The sequence below is a fragment of the Podarcis raffonei genome, chromosome 15, assembly GCF_027172205.1.
Source record: "Podarcis raffonei isolate rPodRaf1 chromosome 15, rPodRaf1.pri, whole genome shotgun sequence".
NCBI lineage: Eukaryota > Metazoa > Chordata > Lepidosauria > Squamata > Lacertidae > Podarcis > Podarcis raffonei.
In genome coordinates this window covers 4,588,704-4,605,783 of record NC_070616.1, presented here as the reverse complement: position 1 = coordinate 4,605,783, position 17,080 = coordinate 4,588,704, and the positions used below count along the sequence as shown (strand labels likewise).

The window sequence follows — 17,080 nt, the reverse complement described above, 5'->3', positions numbered from 1 at the left end:
GCTGTAAATGATAAATGAGCTGGATGGACCAATGACCTGACTCAGCTGAAGGCAGAAGGCATCTTCCAACTTTTCACTTGGAACCATGAGGACTAGAATCATAATTTAATCATCGTTCTGCCCAGACACTGAGGTCCAGCTCCGAGGGCCTTCTGGCGGTTCCCTCATTGTGAGAAGCAAAGCTACAGGGAACCAGGCAGAGGGCCTTCTTGGTAGTGGCACCCGCCCCGTGGAACGCCCTCCCATCAGATGTCAAAGCGATAAACATCTACCTGACATTCAGAAGACATCTGAAGGCAGCCCTGTTCAGGGAAGTTTTTAATATGTGACATTTTAGTGTCTTTTTCATCTTTGTTGGAAGCCGCCCAGAGTGGCTGGGGAAACCTAGCCAGATGGGCGGGGTACAAATAATAAATTATTATTATTATTATAATTTATTTTTAGGGGACGGAACGCAGCTCGGTGCAGAGCACCTGCTTTGCAACGCAGAAGGACTCTGGTTCAATCCCCGGCACCCCCAGTTAAAAACTAAGGAGGTGATTGGAAAGCCTTCTACTTCCCCATGGGGCCACATAACCTGGCTGTGTAAAGATCACTTGGCTCGCCTGGAGAAATTATGCTTGGGGAGCAGCATCCTGCAGAATGTCTTAGGGTGGTGATCCCAAAAATGGCATTTTCTGCTGCCACTGCCCCCCCCATAGGGGAAGCAGCAACCATCCATACCCCACCCAAGTAGGACAGCATGCAGAAGGGGCTGGCTGAGGCTGGTAGGGCAGTGCCCCATGTGCCCAAATGGCCCAGGCTCCACTGCCCATGCTCAATGCAGTTACCCTGAGCATCGCTAGGACATGACGATGGAGAGAGGGAGGGAGAGGCACACGCACAGGGGTGGCTTTGGGGCAGCAACCTCGTGCCTGCCATAACTTCTGCTTCCAGCCCATCTTGCATCATAGGAAACAGAGCCTAACGTTTTGCTTAAAAGTTTCCAGGGTCTCTATGTTTGGGGCCAAAGTTGTTCCAAACGACTGTATGGGTACTGTTTTAATAACTCTGCACCAGACTCTATTAAAAAAAAGAAAGAGGAGAGTCCGGAATAAAAACAGCTGTTCAAGGCCGAACCGCTGAACAACATTTCTTTGTGGCTTTGTACTTTCTTGGGGGGGGGAGTGGTGGCTGGAGTTTTTATTTTTAAAAAGAGGAGCTGTTTGTTTATTATGTGTTGCAGTTATATAGCTCAACTTTCCACCCAGAAGCTCAAAGTAGTGTACACGGTTTCCCGCCCTTCCACATCTCCTCATGACAACCCCTGTGAGGTAGGCCAGGGCTGAGAGGTAGCGACTGGCCCAAGGTCACCCAGTGGGCTTCATGGCTGAGTCCTGAGTCGGGATTCGAACCCTGGTCTCTCATGTCCGAGCCCAACACTCTAAGCACTGTTACACCACACTGCTTCTCTTTACCACAGGTAATTCCCTCCCGTGGAAGAGTCTGGAGATCACCCCCTGCCACCAAATTGCCACACAAGAACCTCTGGCATTCGTTTTTTTAGGGCCGTTGCTCAGTAGAAGAGCATTTTTAGGAGAGACTGCAGCCTGAATCCCTGAAGAGCGGCTGCTAGTCATAGACTCAGCCGCAAAGGACCCCAGGGTCATCTAGTCCAACCCCCCTGCAATGCAGGATGCTCAACCGAAGCGTCTAGACAGTGCAGGCAATACTGAGCTAGACATGCCAATGGTTTGATGCAGCCTAAGGCAGCTTCCTGGGATGCGGGTGGCGCTGTGGGTTAAACCACAGAGCCTAGGACTTGCTGATCAGAAGGTCGTTGGTTCGAACGACTGTGACAGGGTGAGCTCCTGTTGCTCAGTCCCTGCTCCTGCCAACCTAGCAGTTCGAAAGCACGTCAAAGTGCAAGTAGATAAATAGGTACCACTCCGGCGGGAAGGTAAACGGCGTTTCCGTGCGCTGCTCTGGTTCACCAGAAGCGGCTTCGTCATGCTGGCCACATGACCCGGAAGCTGTACGCCAGCTCCCTTGGCCAATAAAGCGAGATGAGCGCTGCAACCCCAGAGTTGTCTCGACTCGACCTAACAGTCAGGGGTCCCTTTACCTTTACCTTTAAGGCAGCTTCCTATGTTCCCAACTCTTAATATGAAGCAGAAGGCTTTAGTTCCAGTTTTAAAGCACCTATTTTTCATGCAGAAGGGTTCTAGTTCAACCCCTCCTTCGGCATCTTCAGGCAGGGCTACGAGAAGAACCTCTCCCTCCTGCAATCTTGAAGAGCTGCTGCCTGTCAGTGCAGACAGTACTGAACTGGAGGGGGGGGGGCAAGGATCTGTAAGGAACCTTTCCCATTTTAAAGAAGAAAAATAATCTGGGACAAGTCTCGGGAGGAGAAGATGCTTATGTAAATGTAGAGAAGCAAAAGAGGAGATTTTTTTTGGGAGGGGGGAATAGGAGACCCTGGTAAAGCATTCTCAGTTGCAGGGGTTGCTAATCCGTTCTCCAAGATCCGCATCTCATTCCCCACTCCCTGCCGCACCCAGGCTCCTTCCACCTGGTTTATCTGAACCTTGAAATGGCTCATTTAATTCCACACACAGACACTCCCCCACCTCCAGACGGTGATATAAACGGCTTTTAACGGTTAGATATTTTTTTTAATGATTTGTCATTTCCTGTAATGATAAAAGGTTCTCACAGCCTTTTAAAAAAAAAGCCACCCGTTTCCCCCACGCTCAGCCAATACCAAGGCAAGATGCAAGGCGATTCAGAACAAACCCAGAACTTTGAGGAGCTTGACTCAGTTGTAAAAGATCACACTGCAGCAGAAATTCTGGATCAGCTCCAGAAGGGAGCTTGCCACTCCAAACCAAGGTCGCTTGGAGAGTCTGCTTTCTGGAGATATGCTTTCATTTCAGCATTAAAAAGTGTGTGCGTATATATGTGTGTGTGTGTGTGTGTGTGTGTGTGTGTGTGTGTGTGTGTACACACACACACACACACACACACACACACACTTGCTATATATAGTTGCCAGCAGCACTGGCAAAAGGAAGTGATGAGATTTCTGAAGATCAGTTCAAGCAGATCTTGTTGGCTTTATATTAGTTTTAAGGCTCCAATCCTACACACACTTATTCGGGGATAAGTCCCCCAGTGGACCTTCCCTCTGAGTGAACGGGAAGGATGTTAAGGGCTGAAACCCACTCTTCCTCTTTCCATTCATGGTGAACATTCATATATCATCTTAATACCTTCCTTCCCCAATAATTCCAGGTTTTAGTATGGTATACCCGGAGGCCCAAATCACCGTTTTCGAATACTCTTGCGTTCATTGCCCTGGACTGAAAGAAAACCCAGGACCAGATAGTACAATTTGCTCTGCCTCTCTCCCTAGGCACTCATAAAACACAGATAGTTACTCCATTAAGCACCACCAGCACGACACGTTTTCCTCCAAGGAGCTTGAGGTGAGTTATGTGGTTCTTCCCTAGCCCCATTTTATTCTCACAACAACCCTGCGAGGTGGGGATAGGCTCAGACCGCAACTGGCCCCAAATCACTCACCGAGTGAGCTTCATGACCATGCGTGGATTGGAACCCTGGTCTCCCAGATCTTAATCTGATCCACTACACCACACTGGCTCCTGAAAATGTGTGCGAGGGCATTTGTTTTTGTGCACATCTGCTGGGCATATATTTTGATTAACAGCTGCAGGTGAGAGCTTTTTCTCAGTAGGCACTGCATTCATTTCACTGCAGGAGAAATCCTGGCTGGCTGGGGCCAATGACCTTTGCAGATTCGAATACAATCCTACTGACCACAGCTCCTGATCGCACACTTAACTGTCTTTCGGCTGCTGGGTTAAATCCCTGTAGCTCTTTTTTCACACACACACACACACACACACACACACACACACACACACACACCCTCCTCTCAACCCCACAATTACTGTGCTGTTGCTGCGATCCATTTAAAAAGGGTTTAAAGACCTTACGTGTCTAGAATTTCCTTCACATCTGCGCCTCCTTTTCAAAATAATAAATGGAACTTTCTCCCTTCCCCCTTCTGTTTCAGAGTTGCCCAACTTGCGTACTGGGCTGAGTAAAGAATGTTTTCAACCCAATTGGATGAATTTGGTGGGAAGAGGTCGCTTACAGCACACGCAGAGAAAAAGAGAGATCCCAATGCCATGACTGACAAACTTCTGAGACAGTTACACATCTTCTTGGCTTCAGCATCTTTTCCTAACCAAAAGCATTAAGACAAAGCCAGTGCAACCCTTCGATTTCTTTGCTTCGAAGAGCTTTGAAACTCCGGCTTGTTCCCTATTAGATGCTGAGCTTGGGCTCTTCTTCCCACCTGGAGGAGGGGTTTGGATGTTCTCTGTGTCCAGTTGGTTGCCACAAAAGCTTCAGAAAAGCCGCAGCAGAGGTGGTGGTGGGGAGCCTGTGGCCCTCTAGGTGTTTATTTGCTTTTCATTCATTCAATTGACATCCCAGAAGGCGCCTGGGGCAGCAAACGGCAAGCGATTGAAAACATATGGAAAGGCAATTCCAATACACAAGCAGATGGGGAAAGTTCTGAACTTGAAAGGCTCCCATCAGCCTGTGGCTGGGGTGGGGAAGATGGGAGTTGGAGTCCAGTGACATCTGGAGGGCCACATGCTCTCCACCCCCCCCCCCAATTTTAACCCACTGGTGCAATGCTGTTTAAGCTGAAGCACATTGGATACTTGGATTAAAGAGCATCATGTTCAGTAGGGAAATATATAAAGGTACCTACAGACCCATCTGGCAACCCGGTTTCAGGTTTCGTACCTGCAGCTTTACCAAATGGTTTTATTGATGTATTTCTAGTCTGATCTATTTCTATTTCTGCTGTTCATGAGGAGCCCAGTACTTCTGTGGTCTGCTTTGGGGACAGGTGGGTAATGCTTGCCCGTATCCATGACAACTACACAGAAATGCACCGCAAAGCATTGTCGTAATTTATTTTTATTTTTAACGTTCCAGTGTAGAGCTACTTTCTGTGGCACTACCCCGCTCTCCTGCCTAGCGTCACGTAACACTTTGCAGAAGTTGGGAACGGCTTGGAAATTCCCCATCGGGCAGCTTAAAACGGCTGCAAAGAGGGGAGTGCTCTCCCTCTTGATAGCAAAGCAATTTATTAAATCGCAGGAGGACGGAGGGAGTGAAAAGGAGGATGGGGGCTGGCTTCCTTTGACAGGGGTATGGTCTGCCAAACCATGTTCAGTTTGCAGAAACAGCTCTTAAAAGAAATAAATGGCTGGGAATCCCTCAACCCACATTGAAAGGGTCTTTATGATTTCATACATAGTCATTTAGCTGACAGTCTCAAAAAGAAAAAGCAAGAAAAAGATACCAAAAAACCCCCAAACAAAAATAATATTCCTTGCAGTGAAATTAATTAAATCTGCTTGGATAAAAGAAAAGCACCACAGAGCAAATAAAAAAATATGCTATACATCATAATCGTGTGACAGAGTTCTTCTTACTTCGTGTGGGAGGGGTAAGGAAGGCAGCCAGAAAACAAGGAAGGTTGCAACATTTAGTTTTTAAGTGGCTGGAAATAAATACACTTGACTGTGTATCATTCAAAGAATATATACAGCACAGAATGGCGATGGAAATCTCTCACTGCACACCCCCTTGCCCAAAATATAAAGTAAAATATTGTGTGCACGCATTTGATTTTATAAATATAGGTTGCCACAAGCACAGCGTCTGGCGATAATAGGAAATTTTTGCAGTCCATGCCTGGAACTGGGCGGGGATATTCAAGAAACCCAATGGGATCTGTTTACATAGAAAGCAAACCGCGCTGGTTCAGATGGGATTTGCTCCCAGGTAATGGTGCAAAAAAATCTGCAGCCTAGATTTGGCTCCGGCTGTCTTCAATTAAATCCACCAGGAAGAAGAACATGCCTAGCAAGTTTACATTGTGCACCGCAAAAGGGTGAGCTACACTTTGCGTCCGATAATGATTAAGAAATTCTGGTTCCTCCTGTGGTTTTTGCACATGGTTTTATATACGCTACTCTGGGGAGACACAGATGAGGTCATGTTTGAGAGATAGAAATAATAATAATAATAAAAGCCAAACGATATCAGGACATTCCAGAAGTCTTCCCATCTCCCGAGAACATTTTTGAAGCCTGAGGTGAACCACCCAACAAAGTTCGGAATCTGATAGAAGCTTTTGCAAAGATATTAAGCAATGTAAGGGGGGAAGAGATAGAAACTCTCTTGAAAGTTGATGAGTGAGGACGAAAAACGCTACTAGTTTTGGTCTGAAGATTTATGGGTGTTTTTGAAGACCCCTCACTTCAGAACATCAGCTTTCATACTGTATACCGTACTTTTCCATGAATAAGACTAGGTTTCTTGACTTTAAAATAAGGTTAAAAATCTGGGGGCGTCTTATACATGGATAGTGCATATGTCCATTTTCTAAATTTGGGGTCCCTAAAAGCAGGGGGCGTCTTATACATGGGGGTGTCTTATACATGGAAATATATGGTACATGTAATAAATAATAATAAAAACCTGGATCTGTCTGCATTCAGAGCAGGTTTCTTAAAAAGCTATTTATACCCTGTTTTTCAAGGCAAAAAGCTTTCACAAAGTGGTTTACAATAATAGTTGAACTAGCATACAGATCTTCCCTGAATCTCTTCTACTTTGTACGATTAAGTGTTCCAGTAGTTTAGGAGATGGGGGGGGGGATCCTAATTCACAGCGAAAATCTGTACTGCACCACCTTTCAGATTGCCTTTGAGAATGGTCATTACAATGATAAATGTGTACTAATAGACTCTTATTTTGTAAACAACGACAATGCATTTGGAAACTCCGGAAGTTATAAAAAACAGATTTGTTCCAACACTGAATTGTTCAAGAATGTAACTTTGGATGCTCCAGCTCCTCTGCATAATGCTACCCATGTTTAGTTTACATACTTCCAGAGCAATTACTTTAAGACATTGCGATTCTGAAAAGCATCTTCGAGACAAATCCACACGCACACAGCAAAATACACGCAAGAAAATACTAAGGATCGTGGATATTAGCTCTATCAACTGTACACACAACATAACACACACACACACACACGCACGGGTCAAATCTCAACCCAGGATGGGGAAGGGGTAGAGATATCGTGAAATCAGGAGGAAATGCGAGGAGGGAGAGAAATCAAAGAAAGAAAGAAAGAAAGAAAGAAAGAAAGAAAGAAAGAATACAGTACAAAATAAAAGTGGGTCCCACATAGCATTGGGGGGGGGGTTAATGCTGGGCCCCAAAATGAAAAGGCTGTAGACCAAGTATAATTCTTCAACCTGATGCCCACCAGATATTCTGAACTACAACTGTGCCCTGACAATTGGCCATGCTGACCAAAGCTGATAAAATTGGGGGGAAGGGACACAAACTATAATTGTCCGGGGGTCCTTTACCTTTTTTTTACATATATATAGATATAGATATAGATATATAGATATATATATATATAGATATATACACACACACACAGAGAGAGAGAGAGAGAGAGAGAGAGAGAGAGAGAGAGCACAAGAGCACTGGGTGTTTTCTGTAGCTTCCAAAAAAAAAACCAAAAACCCACACACAAAAAACAAGATTCTGCACCAGGGTTAACCCAATTTCTGTGTGACTTTCAAGTGATTTCTGCAAATTGCATTCATGGGGAGTGGAGATTTCAATACCTTTGCATGTATTTGTGGAATTTGTATTAAAAATGTGTGCAACACCAAATTTATTCAGCAGTTGCTGGTCATGTGGAGCAGCAAGGAAGGGAATGTGCACAACATCAATTCGTCAATGCCTTTATAAATGGGCATTCATTTTTTTCTTTTTAAAAACTCTGCTATTGTCCCTTTTAACATGGGACAGGGCAGACAGGATACAAGCCAACAGATATTTAAAAATATAAAATAATTGCATGCTTGTTATCTACAGCCTTGCTCTATTTCCTGCCCGTAAGAGTCAATAAATTCTTCGTTTTAAAACAAGTCTGAATCACTTCCTAAGACAGATGGACACTCATTTGGGAAGGGGTGTGTGGAAACATAGGGAATTCATGTATTTTCTAAAACAGGAATAGCTTGTCTATGAAAAGTGAGCAAGCTTTTCTAATGAAACAACATGCTGCTAATACCCCCCGATTCATTGTTTTCTCCTTTGACATTTCGAAACATACTCCACATTCTAGTACCAAGGCACTTCTGAAGAGGAGCTTTGTACTTCAGAAATATACTTACATTGAAGGTTGTTGAATATCTTCATTTTCGCAAGCTTACTGATTTTATGGTTGGTTCTCTCTTTATTGTATCATTTTTAACCTTACCGTACACCACTCAGAATCTAAGGTGTTAAATGGTGTGTGTGAGTGTGTATTGAGCATTTAGCATATATATCTCTCAATACAACCAAGCACACTGCCAGGCATTTAGGATGATAAAGTACCCAGGACACATGAAAAGCATCTTGTTGAGCTGGACCAGGCATGGCAGGACTCTAACTCCAATGAGCCCCACACAACAGAGCCAATTATCAGGGGTGATGGGAGTTGTAGTCCAGCAACATCTGGAGGGCACCACAACTGGACGACAAAACTAGCAGACTATGGCTACAGTCCTAAACTGGGCTGTAAATTCTACTGGGCTGTCTCCAATGCTTTTCCTGCTTAGAGAAGACCTATGGAAATTAACGGACACGACTAACTTAGGTTCGTTAGTTTCAGTGGGTCTACAGTGTGTAGACCCACTGAAACTAACGAACCTAAGTTAGTCATGTCCGCTAATTTCCATAGGTCTTCTCTAAGCAGGAAAAGCTTAGTTTTACTCGAGACAACCCGCTGAAATGGTACTGGCCCTGAACATACCGTATTTTTCGCTCTATAAGATGCACCAGACCACCAGACGCACCTAGTTTTTGGAGGAGGAAAACAAGAAAAAAAATATTCTGAATCTCAGAAGCCAGAACAGCAAGAGGGATCGCTGCGCAGTGAAAGCAGCAATCCCTCTTGCTGTTCTGGCTTCTGGGATAGCTGCGCAGCCTGCATTCGCTCCATAAGACGCACACACATTTCCCCTTACTTTTTAGGAGGGAAAAAGTGAATCTCATAGAGCAAAAAATATGGTAAATGTTGGCTTCTGTTCTTCCTCTCGCTGCAATTTTAATTGCTGTATGCATCATTTTGTAGGTGTTTCATTGTGGTTGGGTTTTTCTTTTTTTAAGTGTGAACCACTTTTGAAATTAAGACAAAAAAGCCCAGGATATTATGTTAACAAACCAACAGCAGTAATTCCGTTCTCTTCCCAGGCTCCCTCCTCTGTTCCTTCTTAGGCAGCAGAGCAGGGGTTAAGTCCATAAGGCGCCCTCCATCCGTTGCCATACTCCAACTCCCATCAGCCCTTGCGGCCAGCATGGGCAATGGCGCAGCCAAACCTCATATGAGAGGGCAACCTGATGTCTGCTCCCAAGTCTGCAAAGGGTTCAAAACAGCAATACTTCCCAACAAGGTGAGGCAGTAGGCAGCTATAAAGTTACTCACCCAATTAAGGCCACCATCTGTTCCACTATATGTTTGCTGAATGTGATAATGACAAAAAGTTTCTGAAAGAGGGAAAACATCCGTCAGAGGCATATTCAACTGAAGGGGAAGCCAAAACAATTCAAGATTACAGCCCGTCTTCCAATGCAATTAATCATCCTCTCCTGTTATTTTGTTACCCCTTTGCCTTGACATTTCTTCCAGTGTGAAGGTCATCTAGGCCTTAAACTAGGCACACAACTTTGGCTGGAAAAGGCAGCTTTGTGTCTCTCTTCTCCCCTGATCCCACAATGTTTTACCCATTGTGGCTCAGTGTCCTCATCACTTTAAAGTGGGGACCAGATACATTCGTTACGTAATGGTCTGGTTGACAGGCAATGCTAAGCCAAACCTTAGCCAAGCACAAAGGAGCAAGTAGGCAGGTACACACAGTAAAAGTCACGGCCGCTACATGATGGAGCTAAATAGGTAAAGGGTAAAGGGACCCCTGACCATTAGGTCCAGTCGTGGCCTACTCTGGGGTTGCGGCGCTCATCTCGCTTTATTGGCCGAGGGAGCCGGCGTACAGCTTCCGGGTCATATGGCCAGCATGACTAAGCCACTTCTGGCGAACCAGAGCAGCGCACGGAAACGCCGTTTACCTTCCCGCCGGAGCAGTACCTATTTATCTACTTGCACTTTGACGTGCTTTCGAACTGCTAGGTTGGCAGGAGCAGGGACTGAGCAACGGGAGCTCATCCCGTCGCGGGGATTCGAACTGCTGACCTTCTGATCGGCAAGTCCTAGGCTTTGTGGTTTAACCCACAGCGCCACCCACATCCTAAATACCTGCAGCTAAATGATGATTTGGTCTAGCATTGCGTCCGAACCTGGGGGGGTGCAAGGTTTGCCTTACCTCCAGACAAACCCCAAGCAGTAATCTAAGAACAAACCTTGGCTACCCTTTGTGCTTTGTCTGGCTTGAGACAAACCATGAACTCAGTGCTAAGCCAAACCATGGATTAGTGCAGCAGCAGGATGACCAAGGGAGAAGCGAAATGGCTGTGACTTTTACTGTGAGTACCCCTCAGGCTTGCGTAGTGTGTGAAATGGGCCACCGGGAGGCTGTGAAGTATTTCCAACGCTGCCCCCTCTTGTACAAGGAGTTGCTAACCTATGACCCCCCCCAATGTTGCTGAACTACTATCAGCAAGGGATGCAAAAACTGCTGTTTTGCAAAATACAGAAGCAAAATTCAAGGCTGTGCAAATGAAATGTAAGCAGCTTTTAAAGAAGGGACAGGGAACTTGTAATATATCAGGACTACAATTTTCATCATTCCTGACCGGATCATCATGATGGCTGGGCCTGAACAAAGCTGGCGTTGAAACACACACCTGAAGGGCCACAGATTGTTCCCATTCGCGCTTTAAAGTCTTTAATTTATTGGCCGTTGGGCGGATCAAAATCTGCCATGGCCAGGAAAATAAGATGCTCTTTGCACTAAAAGCTCATTATGTGGTAAAAGTATGTTTGGACTGTACCATATCAGACCATGGGAAAGCGATTGTGGGAAAATTATCCCTACATATCAAAAACAAATCCATAAAGACATGGAATTTGTGTGTGTGTTTCTTTTAAAGTGCAGAGTACACCCCCCCCCAAAATGGAGAATTTAAAATACTTTAACCCAACTAGCAGACAGGACTGGTGCCATCCAGAAGCAAGCTTATCACTTGACGAGGTATCTGTCCTCTTAAAATAGGTATTCAAGTTTTGTTTTGTTTCTAAACAGATTGTTTGCTCAAGGAATTCAGAGAAAAACAACTTTAAAAATAAAACAAAATAATGGGGAAATTGTGTGTCAGTGACAGATACAACCGCAAGGGCACCAGGCTCCATAAATCAAGGATGAAGGGAGCATTTTGTGGTTTGGGCCACCTCCAGATCTCCCCACCCCTGCCCCCCTTTCACTAAATCGGGGGTGAGTGGCTCTTTCTACTACAGATCACTTGCATGCACACATACTTGGGCGCAGTCCACGCCCCATAAGGAGAGCAGTGTGGCTAAAAGTCAAGAAATTAGGAGGGTCTCACAAGTCACAAGTTTAAGTTCAAAGCCCGTTCAGGTGCAAAGCATCCATTAAATGTGGCCCTCTCCACATATTTTGTTACTCCTGTCCATTGGCCTCGCTAGATAGGGCTGATGGGAGCCCATCAAAACCGCAAAGGCCACTGGCTCTGCAAACCTTTCGGCATCCACGCATGTGAGGGGATCCATTTTGGCCCCATAAAGGACCCGCACTCTGAGAATCAGCTCGCCATTAGTACACGGGACTCCATTTTGCGGTGCGGATTTAAAGGCCAATTAAACGCAACAGTAAAACGAGCTGCTGGGCCGAGCCCAGAAGCTTCCTGTTTGGCATGGAGGGCAGGGGATTACGCCGTAAATCTTCTGTGACAGCTACATTTCCTAAAATCCTCAGCTACATCAGAAAAAAATAAACACACACACAAGAAAAGTTTAGGGCTCTGTACCACAATGCGTGTGGATAAACAGACACAACGAGATAATAGTTCCACGCTGGCTGAAAGCTGGGAGCAAGGAGGGGGAGATCACACACTTTTATGACAGATGCAGGGTTTACCCAATGTTGAATAGTCTGGGAAATCCACTCACGCCATCACCCCAAAACCACATGTGGGTGTAGATCATTATAAATGACATTCTGAAACAACAACTATGGAACAGCACGTCCTCTAAAACTTATCTCACCAGAGCAAGGTTTTCCCCCCAGCTCCCAGACTATTTATCCTCAGGGAAGCCTATAGATGTTTAGTTATCCTACTGACTAATAGTGAACTCATTCTCCCCGATTGTCTGGGCAGTGTGGGCCGGGATTGATGGCACATGTAGCCTAACATCTGGAAGGCAAGATGTTGGCCACCTCTGTCATTTTCACACTTTTGATGTTATGAAAGGGTTGAACTATCCTTGTGGAGGTATTATAATCCCCCAATATGACCTTTTTCTTTAACAGGATGCAACATGCATACGGTAGCTAAATGTTATCAAATCATGTTTCTTTTAATTAAGCGAAAAAACAGCAGCTAATATTCACGGAGTACATAATGGTCTTAAAGTAATCTCAATAGAGGATAAGCATTCAAATTTTCTTGTACCTTGTTACAAGAACATGATTTTCAAGAGGTTATTTTTCAAAGGTTATCATTTTGCCTACCCTCTCTGACCTGGATTATATTAGTCAGTTTAACCCTACAGGCTATATCCCAAACTTTGGCCAACCCGTACTACAAATTAGGGGACTCAGGTTTTACTCCAGTTTACAGTCAATATTTATACGTACTGCATGTAGTAAAGAGAGGATTGTCTCCCTACAAGAGACAAGGTCTACAAGACGTAATAATTTTTATTAAAAGCTATGGGTGCTGTGCTAATTATTAGACTTTCAATTGTTCGTTTTCTGCAAACCATTCAGGGCACAAGGTATTTGTGGAAAATGTGGCATATAAATAAACTGACTATGACTAATATTATTGTTTCCTTTATTGCAGATGGGGAAGTAGGGTGGTGGGAAGAAGGTTGAGCCACTTAATGCTTTCACGGCAGATGCAAAATGCAAAGCAGTTTCACATATTTTGTGCTTTTAGTCGTTAGGCTGCCCCAGGAGGTGGGGTGGGTGGTGGGTGGGAAAAGAATAACAGTAGGTCTGATAGTGACGTCACTGGCACATTCCAATCAGTGCTCAACATTAACACAGCCAGTGTCAGAGACTGCCTGGAAACAGCAATTACTATTGAGAATGGAAGTGCGTGAAAAGTCCCGGATGGAAACACGGTGTTTCTGCAAGAGAGGCCAGCACCATTACCTGAATGTGCATCTTGATTATTGCTTTTCCAATCAGGGTGGCGCCAAAGAACGTCCAAAAGGGAACAAGGAAATGTCCACATGTTATCCCGGCCAGGTCGAAAAGAGGGTTTGGAATCTGTAAAGTTAAGAGAGAGAAAAAGGAGTGAGAAAAGATGGAGAATTTCCCCATAACTTGATTACAGTGGTACCTCAGGTTACATACGCTTCAGGTTACATACGCTTCAGGTTACAGACTCTGCTAACCCAGAAATATTTACCTCGGGTTAAGCACTTTGCTTCAGGATTAGAACAGAAATCGTGCTCCGGCGGCGCAGCAGCAGCAGCAGGAGGCCCCATTAGCTAAAGTGGTGCTTCGGGTTAAGAACAGTTTCAGGTTAAGAACAGACCTCCAGAACGAATTAAGTACTTAATCCGAGGTACCACTGTAATGCCAAACAGCCACTGGGAAACTGGACAAGTCCAGGGAGAATCACAGGCCTAGCAACAGTTCTCAGCCGTAAACAGAACCTCCATGTTTCAGGGCAGTCTATACGTCTTTCATCATCATTAACTTTGGCATTTATTTGTCATGTTCTACAAAAAGTGCCTTAAAGCAACTTAAACTACTCAAACTAGAAAACAGCCGAAGATCAGTTAAAAACCAAGCAACAAAGGGAAAAAAATACAACAAACAGTATTAGGAAGATTAGTTGCTGAAGGTGTGTGGGGGGGGGAATAGTGGAGGAAGGCTTTTTTTGTGATGCTGTGCTTGTGGGCTTCTGGGAGTCCACCTTGAGAAGAACAAGACTCTGGACTAGACAGGCCACTGGCCTGATCCAGAAGGCTCCTATGTTCCCAGTGGTATGTGGATAGCCACTGCGGAAAATAGGGATGTTGGGTTTTAGATCAGCCTTCTGTTACCTGGGGCCCTCCAGATGTTTTGGCCTCCATTTCCCATCAACCTCCAGCCAGCTTGACCAATGGCTGAGGATGATGGGAGCTGCAGTCCAATAATATCTAGAAGATACCATGTTGAGGAAGGCTGAACTGGATCCTTCATCTTCCAGTGGTCGGTCACGACCCACTAGGAGACCAAGGTGGGTTGTAAACACAGCACCACCACCCTATAAGCATTTAAATGCATGTTTGGGTTAATGGTGGGTCCAGGGTCTGGAAAGCTTGAAGACTACTGCAGTAGATGAGCCTCACGTCTCCTTATGAAGTCCTTAATCCTTTGGAAAAACAACACAAAATATGTGAGCTCTCATTTTCTCCTAATTTAAAAAAGGCTCGTGCCCAAGAATGTTAGTGTTACAGCACATAAATTTCCAAAAAACTGGGGAGACCTCAGCTAGACAATGTCCCAGACAAACAACAGACCCTGCCCCGATTCTCTCTTGCTAGCCCCAGATTAGAAACAGCTCGCAGACGTCTTTTGTAAGAAATGCACAAAACCACAGCCAGCCATTTTAAAGCCATACATTAAAAAGAAGGCTCCCCCATCAGCCCCCACCCCCCAAACAAGTGTACTTGGCCCAGTGAGTCAGTCTCTGAGACTGATCCCTCATGAATTGCATCTGAAACAAAAGACAGAAGGGGGAAAAACAAAATAAAATCAACCTTGGTATTTATTGCTGTGCGTGTGTGCTGCTGAGAGAAAGATGAAGCCAAAAAAAGGTTTGTTCCACCAAAACCGGGATGTGCGTCTTCTCACCCTGCTCCTACATGAGTCACGTGACCTGCATGGGATCACTGAGCCCCAAAGACGTGTTCTTTTGGGGGCCATGCTTGCACACACTTTTTGGGGTGCTGTGTGAGATTGCGGCCCCCCAAAGTGCTTTTTTGGGGTGTAGGAAGAGCTTTTTTGGGGTGAGATTTGGGGGGAAATCATGGCGCCCAAAATGGCCGCTGTGCTCTTGCGCGAGAAAACAGGATGTCTCATTTTTCCCTGGGACGCTTGTGGGGTATACAGTGGTACCTCGGGTTACATACGCTTCAGGTTACAGACTCTGCTAACCCAGAAATATTACCTCGGGTTAAGAACTTTGCTTCAGGATGAGAACAGAAATTGTGCTCCGGCGGTGCAGCAGCAGCAGGAGGCCCCATTAGCTAAAGTGGTGCTTCAGGTTAAGAACAGTTTCAGGTTAAGAACGGACCTCTGGAACGAATTAAGTACTTAACCTGAGGTACCACTGTATTATTATTGTACACGCCATCTTTCCTCCACAGAGCTCCAGGCTTCCGTTTCTCCATTTTATCCCCACAACAACCCTGTGTGGTAGGTTAGCAAGCCTATAGGAAGCCTATCATGCAACTGTAAATGATTGTAACATTTTGCTAGCAGCGCCGGGTGCACACCACCCTCTTGGGATTTTTTGTTAATTTCTGTTTTGGGGTGTCAGGGACGCAGGCTGATATGGAGTTAGACCTACTGGTCCATTTGGCTTGGCACTGTCTACACTGACTAGCAGTCACGCTTCAGACAGGCAATACCTGGAGATACCAGGAACCTTGTGTATGCAAGGTAGATATGCTCTACCACTGCAGTACAGCCCTTCCCAGTGTTGGACTGGGATACCAAGACCCAAACAGCTACTAGCCACCCCCGAGAGTTTGAGTGGATCTTGTGCCCCAATCCACTCACTTTCACAGAAAGCAGACTCTCATTCCCTGTCAAGTGCTGCTTTTGAAAACTCCCTCACGTTTAAAAAAGCAGGTTGCAGTTGGTCTGGGGGTGAGGGAGGGCTGCTATCTGATAAGGAGGAGGAGAAGAAGAAGAATTTATTATTTATACCAGGCCAATCTGGCTGGGTTTCCCCAGCCACTCTGGGCAGTTCCTGACAGAATTAAAAGCACAACAAAACATCGAACATTAAAACCTTCCTTAAACAGGGCTGCCTTCAGATGTCTTCTAGAAGTCAGATAGTTGTTTATTTCCTTGACATCTGGTGGGAGGGCGTTTCACAGGACGGGCACCACCACCGAAAAGGCCCTCTGTCTGGTTCCCTATAACCTCATTTCTCACAGGGAGGGAACCGCCAGAAGGCCCTCCTCAGAGCTGGACCTCAGTGAATGATGGGGGTGGAGACGCTCCTTCAGGAAAACCCCGCAAACCCCTCGAGTGCACAAAACCCCCGCCATGCACAGCTCACTGATTCTGCAGAGTAAGTGAGTAAAGAAACCCAACGTACCAAAATCTACATCGCAGGCTTCCTGCTAGTCTCTGAAAGATCTATTGCTCCAATCTTGTCTCTTTGCAATCGCCCCTGCGGAGGGGTACTGTGTACTTTTTTGGGGGGGCAGACATTCCACGGCTTCGGGACAGTTGCTGTGGCAGCCCATAATAGTCCAGCACCTCACACATTGTCTAAACACAGAACAGGGCCTTGTCCAACTGATGGTTGCTGGGATGGGAGGTGATGTATCAGGGCCGACGAACCTGTGGCCCTCCAGATGTTGCGGGACTCTCAACCCTCATCAGCCCCAATCAGCATGGACAAGGGCAAGGGATGATGGGAGCTGTAGTCCAACCACTGGCATTGTTACAGGTTCCACAAAATACCTGCTCCACAGTTGTAAGAAATCAATCTTATGGATGTGGCAGCATCTGCACTTTGGAACTCCCTGCTTATTGAC

At 45.6% G+C, this 17,080-nt stretch overlaps 1 protein-coding gene across 3 annotated transcripts in view; it reads right to left on the bottom strand.

The window, feature by feature from the left end:
* VMP1 (vacuole membrane protein 1) overlaps positions 1-17,080 on the bottom strand; it is a 112,174-nt gene that overhangs the window by 13,618 nt on the left and 81,476 nt on the right. For 2 of the 3 annotated variants that reach the window (XM_053367060.1, XM_053367061.1), the window contains exons 9-10: positions 13,464-13,580; positions 9,596-9,657 (exon numbers count right to left, since the gene is read on the bottom strand). In XM_053367060.1, the coding sequence (XP_053223035.1) occupies positions 9,596-9,657; positions 13,464-13,580 (179 nt within the window). The remainder of the gene's footprint in view (positions 1-9,595; positions 9,658-13,463; positions 13,581-17,080) is intronic. The other variant, XM_053367062.1, reaches the window with a different exon arrangement.